General features: G+C 41.0%; 2 protein-coding genes across 2 annotated transcripts in view; both read left to right on the top strand.

Annotated features, from left to right (window-relative positions):
* LOC115376378 (TBC1 domain family member 14-like) overlaps positions 1-16173 on the top strand; it is a 59091-nt gene extending 42918 nt beyond the window's left edge. Inside the window, 11 exon segments of the mRNA XM_030075920.1 lie at positions 736-818; positions 1990-2107; positions 2755-2861; positions 5420-5500; positions 6177-6245; positions 6248-6264; positions 7958-8029; positions 9501-9629; positions 10256-10365; positions 11727-11985; positions 12482-16173. Coding sequence (XP_029931780.1) covers positions 736-818; positions 1990-2107; positions 2755-2861; positions 5420-5500; positions 6177-6245; positions 6248-6264; positions 7958-8029; positions 9501-9629; positions 10256-10365; positions 11727-11985; positions 12482-12538 — 1102 coding nt within the window. The 3' untranslated portion in view covers positions 12539-16173.
* A 1565-nt stretch (positions 16174-17738) lies between these two features.
* ccl36.1 (chemokine (C-C motif) ligand 36, duplicate 1) lies at positions 17739-18891 on the top strand. The gene is made up of 3 exons (XM_030076538.1): positions 17739-17897; positions 18168-18279; positions 18611-18891. Exons 1-3 carry the CDS (start codon positions 17828-17830, stop codon positions 18702-18704), a joined length of 276 nt encoding a protein of 91 aa, XP_029932398.1. The 5' UTR covers positions 17739-17827; the 3' UTR covers positions 18705-18891.
* Positions 18892-26250: the final 7359 nt, after the last annotated feature.

Below are 26250 nucleotides of genomic sequence, written 5' to 3'. Positions count from 1 at the left end.
AATCAGTGGCATATTGACTGACAGGTTTTTCTCCATTTTTACACCCTGACATTGACATCATATTCAAATCTCTTGAGGAACCTGGGTGTAATGAGACTGACACTGAAAGATCAGTCTATTCAAAATGCCTACTATCACCTTCTGGCGCAGAATGAACAATATGCTATGAAATGACATACTGTCCTTTTGAACTTTAGTGTATAAGAGTTATTTGTTAAGCTTTTTGGGGCAAAATTTCTGATAAATGTATTTTGAAAGGCTATATAGTTTGCTGGTCATTGTTGTCAAGTCGGGACCAGAAACAGCATCTTCTTTCCGCAGCTTCTAGCATGACTGAGCAGCCCTGTTTAGGGTCTGGAAAGTAACCTGAACATTGCCTGTTCCTCTTACAACTGAGAGATCAGCCACTGCCGCCAAGGCAGCACAGCAGTGATGGAGTGTGGACTTCACCTCATAATCAGTCAGCTACTAAGCCAATGAAGGGCCCCTGTCCTGTCACTCTATGGCTGTGCATGTTTTCCTCTTCTTATATCCCGCAGGCTTGGGCACCATTAGCAATGCAAAGCCAAGACCTCAGAAAACACCGACAGTTGTTCATCCATTTCTCTTTGTGTGTGTGTGTGTGTGTGTGTGTGTGTGTGTGTGTGTGTGTGTGTGTGTGTGTGTGTGTGTGTGTGTGTGTGTGTGTGTGTGTGTGTGTGTGTGTGTGTGTGTGTGTGTGTGTGTGTGTCGCAGTAATCTGCCTGCCAAGCCAGCCGAGGAGGCCCAGAAACACAGACAGCAGTATGAAGAGATGGTGGCTCAGGCCAAGAAGAGAGGTGAGGTCTTTTCTAGTCCAATGATATAGTCATATCTCTCCGTCCTTCCTTTCTCACCTAACACCCATGATTTATTTTTACTTCCCCCTTTTGCAAAGACTTGGGTCATACCACAAACATGCAGTAAACATGCAAAAATTAGCGTGTCTTTTTAACCTCTAATGCCATACAATACAGACTGAGCTGATCCTTACTCATCATTGGTCACTTGCCACCTATTTGACAGCTCATCATTATATGAGAGGCATGAAGGACAAATTAAAATCTTCATCAGTGCAGTCTGTATTCAGATGGAATGTGCAGCTTTGACTTTTCAGCAGTCGACTCCAATTCAAGTCAAATTACATGGAGTTATTGGTTCCTCGCATTTTAACTAAGATAGTGCTCGAGTCATTACATACAGACAAGCAGCGGAGACTTAACCCAGTTGAACGTAAAAATCTAAACTGTTGTTTTCATTGATCCTTTACAACTGTAAAAAGCACAACCTCAGTGCTAGCTTCTCCTGTTACGACAAAACATATCTCTTTGTGCAGCTTCTGGCGAGCATTCAACACAGTCCAATCGCTTTCAGCTTTACAAACCATTATAAGGGTTATGTTTTGAAAATGGGAAGCTTACTGTACATAAAAATATATTTTGAAATTATTTGACCAAATATGGTTGCAAACTGTGCTTTTCTACAGGTTTTCTTTAGCACTGATGTTCTGCTGCAGCCATGGCTAATGCTGCATTCACTCGAACTTGGAATTGTCAGAATTAATGCTCTCTTCTTGATTTAGGTTTTCCTCTCCTCATGAGCATCAGCATTTCTCATCAGTTTGTAGAACAATACACTTAAAGACCGAGGTCCCAGGACGCTGAAAAAAGTTACTCTCGAGCTCTGCTTTACTCAGGGGACGGGGATCCAAATGGGATCCTGTGGCAAGAGATAGAAGTACTGAACTCCTACACACTGCAAGGTCATCTGTGCCAGCAGCTCAGTCCAATTTTGAAATTTTGTCCCCGTGCCAGACTGTGGGCATAATGTGTGTCTGTGTAGTTCACAAAATACCAGCACAAAATACCCTCATTGCCCCTCCATTTCCTCACCCATGTTTTCCATTCTCCCTTTCACTCTCTTTTTCTGCTTCCTCTCACCATCTATTTCTTTTCCCCACCCACACTGCAGAGTTGAAGGACGCTCAGAAGAGGAAGAAGCAGCTGGAGGACAGGTGTAAGCTAGAGGAAAGCATCGGCACAGCTGCCCAGACCTGGAACCAGGAGATCCTGCCTAACTGGAGCACCATGTGTGTTTACTAATTCTCATTTTCAAATACATGACCAAAAAAAGACCCTTTTCTTGGATTGAGCGTTGAATTTGGAGCATACTTTAGATGTTTTTTGCTAGAAGAAATATATAAGTTTAGGCACTGGTTGGATGTTGGACCAGTCCAAGCCATAAGTAAGATATATGCTCTGGAGAATTTCCACAGTGTTAAAAATTCAAAAAGCTGTGTGGCGGACTCTGAATATGTGTTTGGTCCTGGGAAAAATACTGTTGATACAGCTCCCTCTTTTGTCTGCTCTTGTTTGTAGTGTTTGTCATGTGCTGATATACATAAATGTGGCTGGACCTGTGGTTGAAAACAAATATCAAAGGGAGTCGGTTCTCATGACAGATTAGACTCCTTCATATTGGCTCTCTGCTCCGCTTGTCAACTACATGAAACACTGCATTATGGGTCGAACCATTTAGCTTTGGTTACAAAGTTCTGGTTTGCTGAAACAAAACTGAACCAGGGTGTAAATGCATCAAAGCATTATCTCCGACTCTAATTCAGACTAACAAAATTGTGGTTAAAAACAACAACAACAACAACAACAACAACCTTGAAATGGTCACCGGTGGGGCTAAACTTCATTCTTTCCACCTTTTTCACCTGCGCCCTTCCAGGTGTACATCTCGGCGAGTGAGAGACCTGTGGTGGCAGGGCGTCCCTCCCAGTGTCAGAGGCAAAGTGTGGAGCCTGGCTGTTGGCAATGAGCTCAATATCACCCACGGTACGCCCTTCATTAACTGTGTGTGTGTGTGTGTCTGAGGTACTGCAGTAATTCTAATGTACTTGCTGTAATCTGGGATCATGATGTACTGTTTAGTACTAATTGTCATGCTGCAGTGTAGTATTGTGTTGTGCCTGTCTTTAAACAGACATGTTGATAGCAGCATGGATAAGAACAGACATTGTTTTCTAGCCTAGGGTGGATAATGAGATTGCATTCTATTCTGTTCTAATGCTCACACTGCTCTCACATTGCTCTTGTTCAGATATGGCTCTGAAGCAGGCACAGTTGCTGCCTGCTTTTTACACACACACACCATACAGGAATAGCAAAAGAAAGAATGTAAAAGTAAAATGATTTTGAGTCCTAAACTCAAAGTAAATAAATAAATAAAAAAAAACATGAGACCATATAACAAAATGTACAAAAAATGTACGAACACTGTACCTTGTGCCAAAGTGGTAGCCGATTAATACTAACATGCATAAAAAAAAACATACACACAAGTGAAATAAAAATATACTGAATTCCTCTTTACTGATTAAAGCATGGGCACTGATGACTGTGTTCATCTTCTGTAGCTGTGATCTATCAATTTGTTATCTCCACACCTATTTAGCCATGTTTACCAATACCAATAACAAATTGATCACAAAAATATGTCCTACATTCCAAATCTGAAATCTGTCGCATGCATTTTCAGTGTCAGCCAGTTGGTGTTCATTTTCAAAGGCAATATTCAGTGCAGTTGGCAGGTATCACAAGAAGATGTAAGCCTAACGTGTAAAGTAGACTAGAGACTAAGGTGAGAAATGACGAAACGTGAAATGTTTGAAAAGCAGGAGTGTTAACAGGTTTACAGGTGGACCAGTTTGTCTCAGTTGTTGTAGTGTAATAAGAGCAGCAGTGGGGTGGATAACAGAGGAGAGTTTTTCCGTAAAGAAGGAGCATGCTCCAATGCTTCCCTGGTACAAGATGGAATGAGCAGCATGTCAGGGACTTCACTCATTCCGGATGGACACTCCAAACACACTTACACACTGTCTCTATCACACATCTCTCACTCACTCGCTCAAGCTAATTCATGCTGCACTTCCAATCGGGGACTGACTTTGAATCCCCACTCACACAAACTGCTTGTGTGTGCGTGCAAATGTGTGTGTGTGTGTGTGTGTGTGTGTGTGTGTGTGTGTGTGTGTGTGTGTGTGTGTGTGTGTGTGTGTGTATGTGTGTAAGCTCCTCATCACCCTCAAGGCTACTCGCAGATAAGCACTCAGCTCACAAGCTAGCTAACTGCTGAGCTGGCCTGCTGGCCTCTTTTAAATGGAGCACATTCCCCCACTGCAGTAGTGGTAGTACTGGGAGATTTCACTTGCACCACATCATCTAGGTCTCTTAAGTAATATTCTCATGGCATAGCTGAAATCTCTGTACGCTTGCTTTTTTTTTTGTAGTTTGTCCACAAGTGTGCAGTATAAAGTAGTGTACAATATGCTTTGGACAGAGACAGACATCATGCAGCATTGCCTATAAATATCATCATCTGCCATTTGTTCTGTAATAAAATATCCAAGATTATTATCTGACAATTGTAGACATTTCTCATCTTTGGTTCCACAGATTATGTCAACACTCTTCCTGGCATTATATTTAATAAACAGAGACACAGATCATATATTAAGGAGCTGCTGGAGACCAGCACTACATAGACTAAAGATCACAAGATCATCTGCATACATAATATGGTTCGCCAGAGTATTACCAGGTATGCACCCAGTATTACAGACTCTCAATTTCTTGGAGAGATCGTCAATATACTGTATCCATTAAAAAGAACTAGGGACAAAATTCCCCCTTTTCTGACACCATTGCTAATCCCAAACAGGGATGAGACACTTTTGCTCCAGTTTACTTGCATAGCCTGGTGAACTCACAATGTATTTGAGCACCCCTCTTCTCAAACTGGTAGTATTCATCCAAAATAAAATAAATGTTCTTGTATGGTCTTATTTTTATGCTGCTTTTTAGTTTTGTCTGTTAGTACATCTAACGAAGAGCAACTGAATTCAGCCCAATCGATATTTGTTACACCTCACTGTAATAAATTTGCTCATTAACCCCCAAAGTAGTCTGTATCACCACATTAAACTTCAGCATTGTCCTACAACTTGAAAAATTCTGCTCTGAAATGAATAGACTTGAATATTAGCTCTTGGTGTTGGGAGTTCAAGGTGAGGGAGGGCTCTGACTGCATGGCCTAGTGTAGATGCAGCATCTCATCACTAGAGGGCAGCCTCAGGTCAAAGAAGAGGATATCAACACATTCAAGTCAGTGTAACACAATGAATGTCTGCTGTACTGAAGGGAGGCTTGGATTTGTTTGCCAGTATTAGAGGTTCTGCAGTAGAAGGTAATACAAAAGGCTGGATCCTTTAATCACTAGCCCTGAAAAAAGCTGGGGGTTGTTTTTACTCGTTATCATTTGATCTCCTCTCTGTTATAAGCCTCTCTCCTTCTTCCTTCTCTCATATTAATTCTACTGTTATGTGTCCCTGCAGAGCTGTTTAACATCTGCCTGGCAAGGGCTAAAGAGAAATGGAAGACCATGCCAGCACCTGCCTCAGAGACGGAAAGTGAAGGTAAAGAAAAAACAAACAAAACCCCATGTCTTTCACTTCACTTCTTTCACTTTTTCCTATAATTTTTGCCCCTATATAATCTCACACATCAGCCTTAGGATTGACTAAGTCACAGCACAGGTAAATCAAACATCCTAAGGAGTAATTTTGCACCCAGATGAAATGTAACATGAAAGTTGGGGTGTGAAGAGTGGGAGAGGAAGATGTGCTTTGGTTAGTTGAGATGATGAAATGAAAAAGCCCCTTCACACACGGAGCTAGTAGAGGAGAGACTGGTGAAGTGAACATAATGTCACTCGAGGTGTTAACAACACTTTACATCGCTGTGCATGTACTCTAGCTTCCCAGCTAGAGTAATTTATCAGTGTAATCCATCTAAAACCAAAGATAGAGGGATGTCGATCCCAGAGATCTGACATTCAGGACACAATATATATTCTTTAAATGCACCCAACCTGAATATGGCAACAGTGGCAGGGTTAAATCCCCCCCAACCCATCACTACCAAAAAGCAGTCAACCTGGCGGAAACACTGCATGTTGATAATGCTGATATTAAACATCCAGGCATCAGATGGGAACAGTCTCAAAGGCATTCTTTTGTTTTTGATGCGTTTCTCTGTGCTTCTCATAGCTATATCCTCTCTGTTTTTTTTTCTTTTAATCCTATTAAGGAGATGCTGGCTTGTCGGACCGGGAATCAAGCCTGGAGCTGATCAAACTGGACATCTCCAGGACCTTCCCCAACTCTGCATCTTTCAGCAGGTCAGTAGGAGAAGTTCAACCACCAACAACAGTATGCTCTTCAATTGGGCCACCAGCGATGTTTCCATCTGGTCATTCATGCTTCATGTTTCCATCTATCAAGTGAATGTTAACCTTAAATACAAAATAACATTCCACTTAGATCAAAAGAAATTCATTGATAAGCAGAAATAGTATTTCTATAATTAATTTAGATTTTTGCTGAGGTCAACCCATAGCTATTGCTATGGGTTGAGGTCCTATGGGTTGACCCCAGCACACATGCGCAGGCAATCAGTGTTTAATCAACCTCTGGTTAAAGTTTTATAAATGTGTGATGAAACCAAGAGCGGTGCACTCTCTGACTCCACGGTGGCATCTGTCCTTGGTGCTGCACAGTCTGGGAGAGCCTCCTCTTGCACCCTTGGATCAGATTTCAATCAGATTCCAATCAGGCTGCTGTCTACCAAGACAGCGCTCCAACTGGCCCACAAGTCAGCCAAGAAAGTCAGCGGCAGCCAAGACATTTGGAGACCTAACCTGTCATACACACCTAAGGTCATTTGCAGTGACCCCCATTAGACTGTTACTATTCATAACTTTTGTGTCATTGATGTTAACTTCTCACCATTGTTCTCTGTGCGTCTGAGTCTGGTCACGCTCACTGTTGCTGTTTTGAATAGCAGTGTGTGCTTTCCCAGATGCCTCAGCCTGGGATACGTCATTGAGGGTGGGAACATTTTATGGTGTGTCCCTCCCTCTAGTGGCCTCTCTCAATAGTGGTTACTAGTGGCAGTTGGATAATAGTATCCATTTGTTTCAAAGGGTTTTTATTGGTGGCTAGGGTATTCTGTTAGTGGCAGTGTGGCATGGGCCACATCCTGCTAGCTGCTTAAGGGCAAAGCCAACACAAAATAGAGTGAAATGATATGTATTGTATCTCTAGATCATATGAGTGTAGGTGCAGCTGTTTAGGATGAGGGTCCCTCCTGCTCCTGAAAAAGGAAAAAGCTCAGCCTCAGGGAGCATAACTACAGCTGCACAGCACTTAGGCTACAGTATATATGTGCAGATGTAGGTGGGGCCCTCCTTAGTGAGAGGGCAGGTAAGAAAGTCTTCAGGTCCTTGCATGCACACTGGGGTTAACCCAGTCGTGATACCTCCTCAATAGCTGAATGCAGTAAACAAAAATATAAAAAATAGTAATAAAATGAAACAAAACAAAATAAAGCAAAATGATAAGCACATTTTATACTTACTTTTTAAGTTAGATTTTTCAGAATAGGGGCGCCCCGGTGGCTCACCAGTTAAGAGCGTGCACCATGTACCAGGGCTTAATAGTCCCCATCGCAGCGACTGGGGTTCGAATCCGAACTCAGGCCCTTTGCTGCACGTCATCCCCTCTCTCTCCCCTGCCTTTCCTGTCTATCTCTACTGTGACTGTCAAATAAAGCAGAAATGCAAAAAAAAATTATTTATTTATTACATTTTGCTGCTCCAATGACCCAGGTTCCCGCTCCATGATAATTAAAGTTCATCATAGTTTCGCTAAACATACTCGGATGGAAACAAAGCTAATCTTAGCCAACTCATTTCATTTTCTGCATAGGTCAGAAGCAGTCACTTGATATCTGAGTTTTTTTTGTGTGTGTGTGTGTGTGTGTGTGTGTGTGTGTGTGTGTGTTCCATTGTCTAATTTACTTTGCATCATCAGGGCGGGCCCTACTATGACATGCTGCACAGCATCCTCGGAGCGTACACTTGTTACCGACCAGATGTTGGTTATGTAAGTCTCTCTCTCTTTCTCACACACACACACACACACACACACACACAGTGTTTTTGTTGTCAGTGTCACCATCTTATCCTCCATGTTACTGACCTATACACTCCAGCACATTGTGGCTCACTTTACATACAGTCAGTCATGATTCTTTTTCTATCCACTTTGTCGACCCATTCATTTCACCAGCAGTAGTTTGAACCTCTGTACGAAAAACTGACCGTAATTTCATGCTTCAATCCATTAAGCTGTAAGATAAATGGGTTTCAACAGCACAGCCAGTATTTTGGAGGTGTTTTTTTTTTTTACATTTTATTTTTTTTATTATATTCTATTCCCACTACAGAAAACCCTCATACAAATAAGGAATTACAAAACAAAACAAGAATGTTGACATCGATCCTTATCCTGCCAGTTAACAGTTCCATTTATTTCTCTGTCACAAAAGTCTTCCTTGTATATATCACTCTAGTTTTTTCCATTTTGCCTCATAGTCCTTAGCACACCAGTAAATTATTGATGAAGTTTGTGCAGCATGGTAATATTCCCCAAGACTTTTCTTATTTTTAACTGTTTTTGCAACTGATGGCATCACTGATGACAGAAACCTTACTTTGTGGACCCACTGGGCTTCAATCCAAGTCTGTTTTTTTTTTTTTATTCAATTACAAAAGCTGAATGGAAACAATATATTTCAATATAAGCACTCTCAACATTATACTAAAGGTTTTATGCTCACTTGGTTGGATCATTTATTTGTTTCTTGAACCTCCGGGGCTTAATCAGTTATTAACTTACTGGTTAATAACTGATTAATTGATAATAATTGATTGGTGCAATTTAAGACAGTCTGATATCAAAAGCTTTTTATCACTCTCCTGAATTGAAGTGTTTTGAACGTCATGGAGTCTTGCACTTTGTGTTGCCATGTCGTTTGCAATTCGGAAGATCTACACTCTACTTAAAGATGCTGTGGTTTGCGTTGGTGCTCTTCACCACAGTCCCATGCTGTTGACTTGTTTAGAAATGACTGTTGACTTCCTGCACTGACCCCAACCCACTGGTTCACATATATATATGTATGCACACACACACACACACACACACACACACGCACACACACCTATGCATGCACCTGTGTGTGCAAGAAGTTTTTGCAACTGGTTGTGTCAGCATTTCATTTTCATCTGTTTTGTATGTGGGGCCAAAAAAACATATGATGTGTTCTTAAAAACTGTCCAGACATCACCTCCTGCAGCATCACACACTCTAATAGATATGGAAGATTTATACTGCTGCTTTTTTCTTTTTTTTTTTTTGCTAGGCCCATACTGTTTAACAGTAAGATTTAATGCCACAAATGAGTATCAGAAAACCTACAGCTCATTCAAATTACATGCTCTTACAACAGCTGTTCTCTTTTTTGTTTGCGTGTGCATGTACATACTGTGTATGTGTGTGTTTGTGTTTTCAGGTGCAGGGAATGTCATTCATCGCGGCGGTGCTGATCTTAAACCTGGACACAGCTGATGCCTTCATAGCTTTTGCCAACCTGCTCAACAAACCCTGTCAGATGGCCTTCTTTAGAGTCGACCACAGCCTTGTCAGTGCGCACACACAGACACACACACACACACACACACACACACACACACACACACACACACACACACACACACACACACACACAGAGCCCATGAGTACAGGTTATCCACAAGCCTTCTTGAATTTCATTACAATCAGTGAAGCTTAGATAGCTCTGTTTAATGAAACTTTTTGACATCACTTCTGATGCAAGAGCATACTTTGTGCCATCTGCTCTTCTTAATACAGTAACCGCAGACCCAGTTGGTTTCCTCGTCATAAATGAGATGGAAAAATTGACAATTGACAGTTGTACATTGTGAAGCTTTGATGCCATAAACCTGGGACCGGGCCTGCACATAGTAGTGTTGAGTATTGTTTGACAGCTGCAAAAACGTAATTCTGTCTGCTGCCTGCAAATATTTGGAAACCACAGAAATCACAACCACTTTTTATGAGAGACATGCGGGCTTCCACAGTGTTGACCAATCATGGTGTCACATCTCATATCTGTGCACGTTGTTTCCATATTCAGCCAAACACTGGTTTACACACGTTAGCATTGCTGCGTGTGACTCACTGCACCGCATATTGATCACAACAGTTTTACATTTCTTCTGAGACCACTTTCTGCCCTCTCCTCAGATGTTGACTTACTTTGCGGCATTTGAAGTGTTCTTTGAAGAAAACCTACCAAAGCTCTTTGCACATTTCAAGAAAAACAACCTGACCCCTGATATCTATTTAATTGACTGGTGAGTATGACGCTCTTCCTCTCCCGTTTAATATTCTCTCTTGTTCCCACCTCTCTCTGCCTCACTTTCCTACCTTATTTCTCAAAAAAAAAAAAAAAAAGTTTCTCATTCACATATTACATGTTTTCATTTGTTATTAACACTTTGAAACCTAAGAGCCCCCATTTTATTGCACCCTCTTGACAAAATTCACTTTATTTCTTTTTCTTTTTCATTTTTTGGAGGATTTTTTTTTCTTTTTCCTATATTTTTTTCTTTTTACATTTACGGTGATTTTATGGTAATTTCCTTGTAATTTAATTTAACATATGATTATACTTGCATAATTTTCGGTTATATTTTTTACAGAATCTTTGCTAATTTTATGGTCAGTTTTTGCCTTTTTATTTTGCTTTTTAATTCTTTGGCAATTTTGTGGTAATTTTGCGCTTTTTTTGTAATTTAATTTTAAATACATAATGTCTTTGAAAGAAATGAAGTGAATTTGCTCAGTGTTAATACAGTCAGTGCCATCTGGACAGGAATAGTGCATTTGAGGCTTTAGCACACTGAGTGTGTGGAACCATCAGCAAAAATAATAGCCTAAAATTAAAGCAAATGGTCTACACTTTAACCACTTTACCACTGCCTCACTTCACACCTAGAATAATATTATATCGAGTCCAAGAAACCGACTCCTGTTGAGAACCACACTTAGGTCTCATCTCTGCAACTCTGACACAGTGCCCACGTTTTGCTTGTCATAGTTGCAGGGTGAGGTGTCGTTTTTCTGAGAAGACAGGATGGATGTTGTATTTTTTGTGAGTGTGTGTGGAGGAAGCTGTGTATCAGTGGTCTCTACCTGCAGAACACTTTCTCGAACGCATGTTTTCACACGTCTCTCATGTGATGCTTGTAGAGAGATGAGAGAAGTTTCTATTAACAAAATGTAAGAACAAGTTGTCAGCCATCATGCTGCCATGTATTCATGTGTTTCAGTGGGTAAAATAATTGAAATGAATGCTGTGTGGTTATTAGTGTGTTAATGAACTGCAGTGGCTAGAATGTATTGTACCTATGGCACAGTGCGGAGTCAGTGCTCTCTGTGGCAACAGAGTGAAAAATGACCCAACATTAGAGTGCTACAGTAGTGGAAACAGTCTAATCAGCTGTGTGTTATAGCAGTAATCAGAGGGGGGTAGAATACCCTGGTAGTAGTTATACTCCAACTGATTCACGCTTCACCTTTTACACATTCACCTGGAAATTCTTGCTTCTGTTTTGCCTTGTGTTTTTGTTTCTGTATCATTGCAAAACTAAATTGCTTGTTTCTTTTCTCTCCCTTCCTCCCTCTCTTCCTGTCCCCGTCTTCACGTGGCCAGGATCTTCACGCTGTACAGCAAGTCCTTGCCGTTGGACCTGGCCTGTCGGGTGTGGGACGTGTTTTGCCGAGACGGGGAGGAGTTCCTGTTCCGCACGGCGCTGGGCCTGCTGCGGCTCTACCAGGAAGTGTTGACCCGCATGGACTTCATCCACATGGCCCAGTTCCTGACGCGCCTGCCCGACCTCGTCCCCGCTGAGCCGCTCTTCCAGCACATCGCCGCCATACACATGACCAGCCGCAACAGGAAGTGGGCACAGGTGAGCTGGCCACATTGCAGTTTGGCATTTCATCACATATTCCCACCCCTCATCTTGGGACTTTCAAAGGAATAGGTCACCTATTTTGAAAAAAACGTGTATTATTTCACTCAGCCCCCAGCTGTAGGACAATAGTGGTGCTATCTCCCTCTCAGTGTTACTGAGCTGGAGGGGAGAAAAATAATATCACATTTTTCAAAATGGGTGAACTATCTCTTTAAGTTTCAACTAGCCACAGTTAGGTATCACAACTGATTTTCCAGTTAAATTGCACCAATCAATTATTATCAATTAATCAGTTATTAACCAGTTCCATTTGATGATTGTCATACAAGAGGTCATGTTGTGTTTGACGGTTCAGTATTCTTATCTCTAATCGAATTGCTGCCAAATCCAATCTTAAAAAAGAGTTTTCACCATTTACTTTATGGCTTTTTCATGAGTACACTTCATCAGTGGCATCTCTGTCAGCTCATATTCCCTCGCATCTGCTCAGGTTCTGCAGGCCTTACAGAAGGACCAGGAGCGAGGCAGCCCAGTGCTAAAGCGCTGAGCTGAGATCAGACGATTCACCAAAACCATCACATACTGACTCTACCAGTTCCCCTTCAGCCTCCACGAAAAACTGGACTCTTACCAGGCCATGCATGAGGCTGGCCCACCACAACTGACCCGATTCAGACCTAAGCGAGGTCCATGTTCACTGTGGGACAAATGTGGGTTACAGCTGAGTCCAGATCCAGTTGCTGTGGGAACCAACAAGAGGAGCCAAGAAAGACCCTGGAGGGGGGGTCTGTCAGTGGCCAGGACGACTGGGGGCTTAAAGAAAGGAATATGAGGCCTTAAATAACTACCACCATTACCAGCCCCATCCTTCCCCTTCCTTTCAGAGACACAGCCTGTGGACCAGAGACTGAAGAATGTACCACACATTCCCAGACACTGCAGGCTCATTCCTGGTCTCCACAGACCTCTGGATGTCCCACACATCCTCCACTTGTCTTTCTGTATCTGTCTTCACTGCTCGTACTTTTCTCTTTCTGCCTCCCTGGTTACAGCTTCACTTGTCATTTCAATTTCTGTTCTTTTTTTTTTTTTTAATTCTGATCTTTTTTGGATAGACCTATACCCAACATTTCGTGCCTATATTCAAGATCTTCACATATGTAGGGCTGGATATTTTCTTGTGACGGTGGGAAAAGGTTTAGACCATCTTGGAACACTCTTCAAAAATGAGGAGACGGACGATGACGTGATCAGGTTTGCATTGTGATCTGGACTGTGAATAGTCTGGATGCAGTAAAGCTACAATGAGCAAAAAGGCAACGTAGGGAGAGCAGGAAAAATAATGCAGAACAGCCATTTTCGTGTGTGGACATATAGTGTGATCTCAAATCGCACCTTACGAGTCAGATCTCAAAAAGCTTGTTGAAATGACAGGTGTACCTGTAACATCTCTGTCTTTGTATCTCTCTTTGTCTCTGGTTTTCCTTCCCTGCAAGCTTTTGTCAGTCCCTCACGTATGTTCAGGTTGATTTTTACCTTTGTCTGCCTGCTGTGACCTCAGTGTGGTCTTCATTTGAATGTTTTTTTTGTTTTTTTTTAAGTGCGTGTCATTCCATGAAGTAAATCTTCCCAAAGGACAAGCCTTAGGCTGCCATTTTGGGATAACTAAAACCTTAGTCACTTGAAAAGAGGCGACAGAGTTTAGATCCATGAAGATTCAGCAGAAATGCACATGACATTTTTAGGTGGACCACCTAAAACAAGTTTTGCAGTGTCTCTGAGACGATGTTACTTAAATGAAATGTTCCACCGCTCTTAAAAGAGAGGTCATAAGCTTTGTGTAAGTTGATGTGGTTTTTACAGTGTATTTATGTCAAAGCAAACTGGAGTAGATAATGAGATTGTGCAGTAATGTGTGTGTGCTGCTGTTTGACACAGTAACAACACAATGTATCAGACGACCACATCCCCCCACCTGCCCACTGTTTCAGGCACATTTCAGCTCTTCTCTTTGTAGCGTTTTAGTGTTTCTTGATGTCGTGGTATGAGTGCAATGTTTTGAAGAGGAGACAATCTCATCTTTGTGCATTTATTTGTTTGTCAAAAGCACGACTGGCCAAAAATGGCCCTCGTTCTGTCCCCCTTGTTCCAGTCACAGAAAGGGTTGTCATTGTGACCCCCACCACCCTTCCCCCACACCAACCAATCAGTCTTTGCGTTCACACCGTGAGCAACTTGGCCAGTGTGTCACTCTGTTCTGACCAGTTGTGGGCGGGGTTACAAGCTCCAACTGTGTCTGGATTCAGTTTGAACAGGCAAGATGTTTTATTATAGCATAGCATTTTGACAGGAGCACTAATAACAGCAATAACCAAAAATAAACAGAAACAAACTCAATTACCAACCCCAATGATGGATGCAACACTTTTCCTTTGATTCAGTTAATATTTTTTTATTTTCATAAGTACAGACGAGTGCAATAACAGTAAGATTGGCAAAAAAAAAAAAAAAAAAGATGTAATGTAATTTTTTGGTATTTCCAGAAGAGAAGGACATAGCAACATTGGGACCAAGACTGGTGTGTTCAGCGTCTCTGAAAACCCCTAGGCAAACGCTGGTTGCGAGTCGTTGTGAGGTTCGGTTCATTCGCTGCGATGAACTGTCCGAAAAGTGAACCAGAAAGCGGAGATGAGGCAATAACTCTCACACTTTCTTATCTGAAGGGAATCAGTGGGTGAGCATCAAGTCAGGACCGGTGCTATACAGTTTATTTCCAGTTGGTCAAAGGTCCCAGTGGGATGTACACCAAAACAGCATGAGGCATGGATGCAGCATCCCTTAATGCATTTCCAGTTCATGAAATTAACTTATGCCAATAACCACAGAAAGCTGATTCATCCACACGCTGGCCAAGCCTCCCTGCCCGGTTCCCGGAATTGGTTCGTCTTCTGGTGACTTGCTGAACACGTTGCTTGCGGTGTGAATGCACGGAAACTTCCTGTCATATCGTTGGTTGTGAGCTGCCTCTCCAAATGTGTCGCGCTACTGATTTTTCGTGCAGGGGATTACTGTAGCTGGAATACACTGAAACCGAGTCGCATCCTTTTCCTTTTGTGACCTCCATCAACAGGGTGGTATTGGTTACATCTTCATTTCACTGTCTTTTTTTTCCCTTGGTGATTAACTGAAGGAGACGCACTGCACTGTTTGAAATGCCTTTTGCTCACGTAACAAAGACTAGAGTCTTGTAATCAACAGCTGATGAGTAAAATATCCAAAAAAAAAATCTTTGGGTTTTAAGACACAGCAATAAGATGCTGTTACAAAGAACCGATTCAGCTTTTTCTTAAATGGCTAGATCCCCAATAAATGTCTATGAACAAATTATTCCTAACACGCCCCTTCCAAGCAGTTAAAGTAGAACTGGTTTGGGATTATGGCTGCTAAACATACAGGCTATCAATTCGGTTTTGCAGACTTATCTGAAAATACAGTCTGCTTCAGCGTCAGCGTGTGCTGCAGACTTTGTGATCACTTTTCTAGATGCACTCCTCCCTCCCACTCCCCCAGTGTGGTAAAACACTGCAGAACTGCAATAAATCTTTTTGCACATAGGCCTTTGATTTGTGCCTCACGTTAATGTACATACAATGTCATGGCTTGCAGTTTTAGTTTACCATGTTACCCTTTTAAGTTCTTGTGGCATGCAGGAATACGGTGAGCAGCAGTGAACGGTTTCCAACGCAAGGTGAATAGTGTGTTTGTTTGTTTTTTTGTGTATTGCTTTTAAAAGCATTTCTAAAATGAGAGTCAAACTAAAGTTACCGTGTTACAGAAAAGGCTGGCGTATATGTGAATTGACACTACCCAGCCCTACCATTACTGTACATGCCTATTCTAGCCCCTCTATCACAAAACGCATATTGGTATAGATAAAATTTGAAATATTTAAAATCAGACTGTAATATTGTTAATTTAATGTTTGGTTTACTGGATGTCATTTAATTTCTTGAGCTTTCTGTTTTGCGTTGTTTGATTTTTCAAGAGACCCATGTCTGCTGTCGAGGACCGGACTGATGAGTATGAATAGAGTCAGCAGAGGGGTCACCATGCGACTGTATCTCACTTGAAGTGTATATAAACTGGTTTTAATAAATAAAGAGCTGTACATATTGGACCAGAGGAACAGTGTGCTGTGTCTTTTTTCATTTTGAATTTCAGTACAGTTGCGGGCAAGACATAGTTTATTTTGGCTACGGTTGGGTCAGGATTTTGGCGGCTATTAAAACAAGGTTGTTTTAGCCAATGTGCAATGACATTTTTGACCAATCACAGTACTTGTAGGTGTATCTTACCCAAAACTCTATTGGGATTCAAAATGACCGCTGCTAGTGAACTTGCTGAAGCTTATTCAGGCCGATAGAGAAATTCAAAAAGCTCCAATCAGGAAATAAGTGCAGGTTGGCTGTAAATTGTATGGTGGAAAGAAGACCGCAAAAAATGCATGTAACATTCCTCAACATAGCATTAAATATGCTGTATTTTAAATATCATTGGATCATTTTGTTTGCTCCCGATTCTTTTGTTGAAAGCCCAAGAACAGAGCGGAGTCAGTCTTCAATTTTCTGATGCAATATTTATTATGGTTACATATAAAGTAAGGCAGCGCTGGTCTCAGTGTGACAGAGCTCCCGCAGGATCTCTATCAGAATGAGCCCCGATATCAGGAAATGATACACATTTATGTTCTTGGGCTTGGGCCTGCCCGGTACATAGGTTTGACTTAAACGCAACCGAGAATAATTGGCCAGTTACCCGGACATGGACAGGCCAACCACTGTCCATGCCTTGTTCCTGGAATGTGCTATGCTATGTGTGTGAATGTTGACTGGGCGTGTATCTAATGCAACAGACCTAAATAACAAGATAGAGAAAGTACATCTGGCTCCTGCTGTGTCTGTCCTCTGCTTAGCAGCCAAGCTGCCCTGAACTATGTAATACATTGGATAATGCAAGAAACATTGAACTATATGGCCAATTGTAACAATTTCACATCAGGGCTGGGCAGTATATCGATATTATATCAATATTGTGATACAAGGTTGGATAACATCTGGGATTTTGGATATCGCAATATTGTCTTATGACATAAGCATTGTCTTTTCCTGGTTTTAAAGGCTGCATTACAGAAAAGGTAAGCAGTTTTCTGAACTTAGACTGTTGTAGCTGTTCCATTATTTGCTTCTACCTGCTTGGTCATCATATCCACATTACTAATGACTGATTATCAAAAAAATATCTCATTAACAGCAATAGTCACCCCCACAATATCATCACAATATTGATATTGAGGTGTTAAGTCCAACTTTGCTTTCGTCTGTGTTGCTCGGCCCTGTTTCACAATGACTAAGAACATTTATTGCAGTGCAGATTTGTTTGCTGTATTTCACTGTCATGACGAAGCTTGAGCACAGCGATAAATCGACTATGGCTAACCACATCAGTGTTTTCTCTGCAACATACCACTTGGGTTTTTTTTTTTTTTTTTTTTTTTATTCTCTTAACCTTTTGAAACAGAGTGGAAAGTTTTTGTCACATGCAGCAGGTTCCATCCTCTTCAGACCACAACTCCCCCCCCCCAACACACAGACACACACACACACACAGGCACACACCCACACCCACCTCCCCCACCCCCACCCTGACTCTTTGGTCTTGATAAATGAAAAGAGCCTGCTACCTTTTGTTTAGAAGCCCTTTTGTTGCAGCTGAAGACCAGTTCGCCCTCTTGCTTTCTTCTCATCTGCATTCCCTCATCATCCTCAGAGGAAGAGCCATGCCGAGCAGTCAGGTCCTCCTGCTGTGCATCCTGGGAGCTGCGCTGTTCTCCACAGTGCTGGCCAACAGTGAGACGACCTTTTCGTTCACATTTTAGACGTTTTCTGCATGTGTTTCCTGAGAAAGTGATCGATTTGCAGTGATGACAATTTGCCATGAACTCTGTTTAGTACGACGGGGAGATATGAAAGTTTGTGGGCTAGAAAAAAAAGTCAATTTTTCAGATTATTATTTTTTTTTTATCTTTGTGATTGATATTATGATTTTTGCCATTATTGTTAGACTTTTTTCCTTTGCCTGCTTAATTATAACTGTTTTTTTTTTTTTTTTTAATTCAGATGGAATTTCTCCTGAGGACTGCTGTTTTGCCTTCTACCCGAGGAGAGTGAACAAAAACCTCATCGCGTCATATTACCTGACGGATCAGAGGTGCACAAGGACAGGAGCCATGTAAGTGTTGGAAATGTACTTTCTTTTAAGTTATGGTGAGTTGTAAAGATGAAACTCAGACTTAAATGTTGAAACTCAGGAAAAAGTCAGAAAAATAGGGTATATGTTCCTGAAATTGTCAGATTTTGTCCCATTTCATAGTTCTCATTTGCCCATTTGATGTTTAATAGTTCATATTGGGCTCCATTCATTTATATATTGTACACTGTGTTTTTCAGCCTTGCACTACTTTGCGGGTACAACAACGTCATTTCACCACAGGGATTAATCAGGTTTGCTCTTAACTGTGTCATCTATGTCAACATCAACATTTTCTTGTTCTTTTTTTCAGCATTGTGACGAAGAGGGGAAAGCACATCTGCGTAGACCCCAATCTCAGCTGGGTTCAGGGCATCATGAAGCTTCTGGATGAACGCGGCTTCTAAAGAAATGCTCTGTCTGGGGGGGGAAAAATGCAGCTTTTAAGAGGAAATTGCTTCTTTCCTTTGCTTTAGCTGGTCATATACTCTGTAACACATAACACACACACACACACACACACACACACACACACACACACACACACACACACACACATGTATGTATGTATCTGTATACATATTACAATCTAATCCAATCCCATCCTCTTCTGCCTGTAATGCTCAGGTTTTCTTTTTGTCACAGTAACAGAGGTGTTCATTCACTTCTATGTTTGGCATTGAGCTCATAGTTTGTGCTGCTGTTGTACCGGACTGCATTTTATAGAGAGGTGTTTCCACTATTGTGTCCCCTTCATTGTATACAAATGGGGAGGACAAAAAATTAGAAACACCTCTCGATATAATGCAGTCCAGTACAAGAGCTCTGCAAACTACAACCTCAGTAATAAACATGGAATTAAATTGACGCATTCTCCACAATGTCAAGACAAACTGAACATTATAAACTTTGTTAAAAGGTAGAATTTATGGCAGAGCTGTTGCACTGAACTGCATTAGATTGCACAGGCAGACCTGATAAAGTGGCAGCTGAGTGTATATATATAAAAGTAAGTATATAGATATATGATACTGATTTACTGTGAATTTCCATACTTGGCGCTTGCAAATAATAAATCATTCTTGAGTGTGGAGTATCTGTTTCTCCAGCATTCTCCACTTTGTACTTCCTTTAAATCTCAATTGAATAAATTGTTATGAAAACATTCTGTCGCTCTCCATGTTTCTGTTCTCAGTTTTCTGGTCTTAGCTGCCCGATCGCAGCTTTATGAGCAAAACGTTCGACACAAGGTATTCCGTACTGGGCAGCAAAGTTTGACATGTATCAGTTTTTTAGAATAACTTAAAAACACAAACAGCGTCCAAAGTAATATGAGATTTATTTTTAAGACTTCCTAGATGTATTTCTACATCACTGGTGCTACAATGTTTAGTTTGTACTCTGAGTAATGTATTTTGTCTTCTGGATAGTTTGTTGAACAGTTAGTTATATTTTACACGTACAGTTAATTATAGCCTAAGTGGTCTCTACTGGGTCTAGTAACTAGTTTATATGGAACATGGACATTAGAGCTTAAAGTTCTGCTAATTAAAATGTCGGCCACCTGTAGTGGCACATACTGTACATGCTGCTCTGCTTTGCATGTTTTTTACTGACTACAGAGTTGAAAGTACGCCAAGCCTCCATTTTCTGTTTTCTCCTCAACCATCAAACCTACATTTGCCCTCTTCTGTGCTGAGAGCTTCCCGCCCCGGCTCCAACGATTTTGATTGGATAGTTGTTGCAGGTGGGACGCAGATGATGAAGCACGTCATGTCTCCGTCCACATTATGTAACAGTCAAGATATGCCGGTTCCACATGTTGGCACACCAACTGCCACAACCCCGTTTGCTTAATCAGTGTGAAAAATTAATCAGCTCTTCCTTGCTACGTAACCATCCTTTCCACAAAGTTTTATTCAACATAAATTTGTAGGGATATTCTGCTAAAACATAAAACAAACGTAGTGGGGCAAAGCTATTTACCTCAAGCCACAAGAGAGAAGAAATGAAGGCCGCTGTAATCTGGTTTCCCAGATCCTGGTCCAAACTCCCCCAGTGCCTGGAACCACATGCACCCTGTCCTGCCACCTTCCCAAGCAAAGCTGCCCAGTCCCGGCCACATTGGTATTGAACTTGTCTATTAGTAACTAACATTTTGAATGGAGATAAGGTTTAAAGTCTGAAATAAGGGCAAACAAAACTTCCCTGTCGTTCCCAGCGTCTTGCCCCTGGGAATAAACTGGAGAATGAGACACTGAGTCATTTTCAGCTTTAAGGAGCCTGCTCAAATCTTCTCCCGCTTCAGTTTGAATAACTCAAAGCTTTTGTGAAACATGTATTTGCAGATTAGAAGTGGCTACATGCCACTGGTGTCAGAAGAAGACATCTTTGAAGTGCTGACCATATGGAACGGTGCCTTCAGGGCTGCGAGAAAAGTAAGGATCATCCTGTTACAAGGACTGCAGATGAAATGTGTGAGCTGCTCGTAGGGTTGAGCTAGCAGTTTGCCACAACAGACACTGGACTCATGGTAGGAATTTCACCACTGCAAATGTAAATAATAATAATGTATCACTTACACATCTAAAGATTCAAGCTATTTCTGTTAAAGGTCGTGCGCCCAAAGCCAAGAAGAAGCCTGCTGGTTGACCCTTTTGGACAGGGTTGCCTGTCTTGCTGTACAGGACAAGATCGCAGGGCAAGACCACTCCCCACCCCCCACCCTCCACTTTTGGGCTTTCCTTTGACCCATGGCCCGGGACACCTGACCTGGTGTTCCCCCACTATCAGCAGCCCTGCCTTTGGAGCCACCGATGACCAGCTTAAGAAGTGCAAGAATCCAGCGTGGTAAGCAAACCTAAAATGGGATATTTTTAACTGTTATGAATATGCAGCTTGTATAAGAAGATAACATATAAAAAAAAGGGGAAAACATAAAGAGATTAATAATAATCTGTTGTCTTGGCATAGAGCCCTCAACAGGAGGTGGATTACTGTTGGAAGATGAACATGTGACACTGCTGGCCATCCTCATCAAATATAATACAGAGAATGACAGCAGCAGCAGCCACAGACACCACAGCAGCCAAATGGAAGGAGCGCCGGCTCAGGGCCTTATGATCACAAACAACATCCAGGTGAATCTGATCCCAGAGATCACAAACTGACTGGATTACAGCAGTAAATCAAGAATTATTTATTTCTCCTTGGTTTTGCCTGTATTTGCCACATTGCATATTATTCCTGAATTATCCCTGAAATGCCACTTAAAACATACAAACCTGAATTTTACACCTTAAATGGAAGATTAACTTTTCATTACACTATTATTAAATACCATTTCACTTAATGTAGCTACTCAGGGATAAGTCATTAAAACTGAATGAGCTATGTTGTAAGTATGTTGTTTAAAGTAAATCAACTTTGGACTTTAACTACCTAATGTAAACTCAACAAAATAACGCATCAGTAACATTAACAATAAAAAATGAAAGTTCCAACCCCCTTCAAGTGTTATAGCAACAAAAAGTGATTACATTATTACTGAAAATGATAATAACCAGCCAAATGTAGAGGAAGAAGAAGGAGCAGAGGAAGAGGAAATCATCTTGGCTGTGAGGATAGAAGTGATCGCTGTGCCATCTGGTGTTGTGAAGGAGAACTGCATTTGGCTGGGAGACAAACCAGGTGGGATAACAATAGAAAAATAAATAAATAAATAAATAAATAAAAACAGGTTGGACCTTTTTTCCCAACATAATTTTGTGATTCCTTCACTTTTCCTAATGTGCAAAGACAGAATTAGGAAAAGTGAAGGAAAGTGGCTGTTTGAAGTTCCTAGTGCAAATGTTCTCTAAGTGTTAGCAGGCCAAAGCACTGGTCAAAAATGACTTTTTACAGTGCTTTTGGTGTAATTAATGATAGGATTTGTTTTGTTCTATGAAGCTATACCACCTCTACAAATGCTTGAATTGCAAACACTGGAAATAGCCAAGCTGCTGGGCTCCTGTCAGACATTTTCCAGCATGCTGCTCTCAGTCCAGTTGTTGGTTTGCTGATGGCGCTGAGCATCTCTGTTTCTGTTTCACAGTACCAGGTTTAGCATACAAAAATGGGTCTAATGTGATTATGTGGCAACAGCATCATGGGATTATTGTCAGTGCCAGCCAACCGGGAAATGATCACATGCATCAGAGTCACTTTGCTGACATGAATCAGCGTGGACAGTTTTTGATGGACCAACCTGGAGGAAAACCTTGTGTAACCCAGTGTGAAAGCCAACCAACCAACCAAAATCATGTTTTGAGCCAGATAATGATGGGCTAACGGCACTTTTCCAAATCAAACTGAAGTCACCAAACATGAGAGAATAATGATGTTGAAATATTCCTTTATGACTCTTTTGTTTCTCCAAAACTGTATCACCAACCTGTTTGTTACTTTATCCTTTTATTCTTTTCATCATTTTATTCACCATTTCATTTATATGCACGCAGTGGAATTTATTCTTAATATATGTAGTATTTTAGTATAATATTTTATTATGTAGATTAACTTGTTCCTTGAAGCTATTGCTTCTTTGTGTGTATGTATGAATGTATATTTGCTGCAGTAACTGTGCAATTTCCCCTGAGGAGTTAACAAAGTACCCACCTCCTTCCCTAAACTCTAGTAGTATTATTAAAATATCAACTGTTTCCTGATGATTACCATGTCAATGTAAAGCCAGGGGATTAATGTGGAATATGCAAAATGATAACATTTGATTATTGCATCATCAAGATTTTAAAATAAATTTATAGATTTTAAAATTATTTTATACTAAAATTAAAATGATTTTTATTATTCATTTTAATAATATCATACTTTCTGGTGCATGTACATACAAGCATTCCCTCTTCCAAAATAGTGCAAAATGAACAGTTGAAACAGTTGTTTATTATATCTCTTGTAGAAGAAGAATAGGGTCAGTAAATAACTTTACAGTTTTTCTTGGACTGCAACTTTACTGTGTTGGCTCGGCCAGTGTTCATGTTACCATGCATACTGAACACTGGCCAGTGAAAGCCATGCTGTAAGATAATCTAGCACTCAGTGCAACAGGGGACACCTGTTCCCAAACCCCAAACACTTTCCTTCCACAAATGGCCATTCCAGCGTAATGTTTTTTGGAAACCAAGGGGCTGAAGGGAGTGTTGATTCTTTTTCTGAATAACAAGAGTATATTTGAATGTTTCCTGTGTGGTTTCCGTGCTTACTGCAGTCCTGAAACAGCTTGTACAGGTCACAAATGACCTTGCTACAGAGTCCTGTTGCAGTTCAACTTTCACACTCCCTGATTAAAGGTTTGCCTTTGACAGTCGATCATGACATTCTAATTAGTCATTAGCGAAATTTTGTTTAGGGAAATGGATTGGAATTAGCCAATGAGCCCATTGGCACACAGAATTTTTCCTGTTGTAGCAAGAGGAGTCTCTTCTTCAGTTGCCCACGGTCCTGTGGTGTTCCCCAGAGGTCTGTTTTGGGATCCCTACTGATTTCAATCTACATGTTCCCATTAGGTCACATTATTCGTAAGTATAGTATCCACTTCCACTGTAACACAGATGATTCCCAAAAAACCTGCCTGATATTATGACTTGTCCTCCTGACATTAAGTGTTGGATGACCCAGAGTTTTCTCCAACTTCATGAAGCTAAAACTGAGGTCATTATAATTTACCCTGCAAATTCCTCTAATTCCATCCTATCAGGTCTTAGCAGTCTTTCGTCTGATGTTAAAAATGCAGCTCAAAACCTGGCTGTTGGATTTGGAGCTCCATTTGAAAGTCAGGTGACACAAGTTGTACAATCTTGTTTCTTCCATCTGAGGGAATATTTAGTCTTTTCTTTCGTTTGCACACGTTGAAAAGGTCATCCATGCTTTTATCATGTAACGGCTAGACTACTGTAAATCCCTGTACTCTGGAGTCAGTCATTAAGCTGTCTCACGCCTTCAGCTGCTTCAAAACGCAGCTGAGAGACTAATAATGGCCACATTACTCCCATCTTTGCCTCGCTGCACTGGCTGTCTGAGCATTTTGGAATTGATTATAAAATTTGACTTGTTACTTTTAAGGCATTACAGGGTCAGGGCCCAGTTATCCTGAAGCTCTTTTAATCCCCTATAAGCCTGAATACAGCCTGAGATCAACAGACAGAGCCCCTTCAGTGATTCCAAAAACAAGTCTCACTACTCTGTCAATATCTTCTTAAAAAGGCTCACTTCATAAAACATAACCTAATTTAAATCAAATCTATTGCATTGCCCTTGTTCTAACAATTTATTCTATTAAATGAATCTTATTCTTATTAGCCACTATTGTTTTTATTTAATCACTGTTTACTCAAAGTGTAACTGGGATACTGACAGATTGCCACATGTTTGTCAATGTTCTATTTTTATATTTATCATATTGCTCTTACTATTTGTGCTCTTTTATCACTTTTTGTGAAGCACTTTGTAAACCCTGTTTTTGATTAGTACTAAATAAATAAAATACATTATTATTATTGTTATACTAATTATTATTAATACTTCATTTATTTTGTTAGCAGTGTGTTCCCGGTGAAGCTCATGTTCTTGCCAGAGGAAAGGGCTTAACAGATCGAACTTGTAGAGTGTATCACACTCACTTGGACAAGCAAATACCACAACATGTGTGAGAGTCTGAGCTCTCACTTTAAGTCACACAGATTGGGAGGACGTGAACACCGGGCCTGTATGGGCGCACACACAGATAGGCCTATTTGTCCTCTAGGCTGCTATCTTCCTGAAACAGGGCTCCAATCCCGTGATGGTGAACAATGTGCCTTAAACAGATGCTTTCAGAGTGCACAATACAGAACAGGAGGAGTGGAATGAGCAGGAATGCTTGCTATTCACTCTGCTGCATTTCAGAGACAGTAAAGGACAACTGACACCAAGTATGACTTTTTGACATGAAAAACAAGATTTAAAAATAAAACAATGCAGTTCTATGAACTCTATCACACTGTGAAGAGCGGAGGCCAAAGGGAAACTCACTGTCCAATCTGATTAGCTTTTGGACCATATCTGGCACCAGCATTCAAGGCGGACATGGAGCGGTTTCTTCTGAAAATTGTCAAGTTGTCTTGCGGTGCAGTTTCTGTAGCAAACCTCGGCCAGCGATGATAGCGTTGCTAGTAAACTAACTCATGTCCACAGTGTTTGCTGTGTAGAGGAAGAGCTTGGTCAAACCTGACACTATACAGTTTTTTCTAAGAATGGCGAAAATTTGTTGTCAGACTCACTATGACTAGTAACAAGTATCTTTGTAAATATTTTATACTTTGCTGTCATGTATTTGCATGAGACTTAGTGATAATAGGACTTCTGTCCTGTAATGCCAGTGATGTACTAGAAAAGTATCCCAATCTCACAACAGAGCGGCTAGTGTCTGACGACGATTCAGCCTCTTGAGGTGACAGCCAGTTTTTCAGTTCTTCACGGTGCAGCCAGAAACAAGCCGAGACTGTCTGTGAAAGACAAAAACTGCCTAAGTAACATTGTTAAGCTGCTGCAAGATCACAGTAGCCCGACTACATGACCAGTGTTCTCTCTGGAAGAGGCAAGAGGTCCAGAAAGCAGAGGGAATAATTCACCAATCTGATCTGAAAACAAATCATTATGCGGATTCATCCAGTCCCTCTGCTGTTAGGATCCTAAATGGTGACGGACATGGACATGATTCTTCCTGATCCTCTCCTACAGACTGAGCTCTAGCTGCTGGTGCTGGAACCTGCTGCTCTGTGCTCCCCTCTCTGGTTTTGATGTTGTTGTTGATGTGGATGTTGATGTCTGATTTCTGACGATAATGTACTTATTTATTTTTATCTACATGAATGGGACAGGCTGTAGAAATGAATTGCCTTTTGGAACTTGGATTCT

This window comes from Myripristis murdjan, chromosome 18 (genome assembly GCF_902150065.1).
Source record: "Myripristis murdjan chromosome 18, fMyrMur1.1, whole genome shotgun sequence".
NCBI classification, from domain to species: Eukaryota; Metazoa; Chordata; class Actinopteri; order Holocentriformes; family Holocentridae; genus Myripristis; species Myripristis murdjan.
Note: the sequence above shows the minus strand (reverse complement) of the source record. Positions and strands in the feature narration are given on the sequence as shown.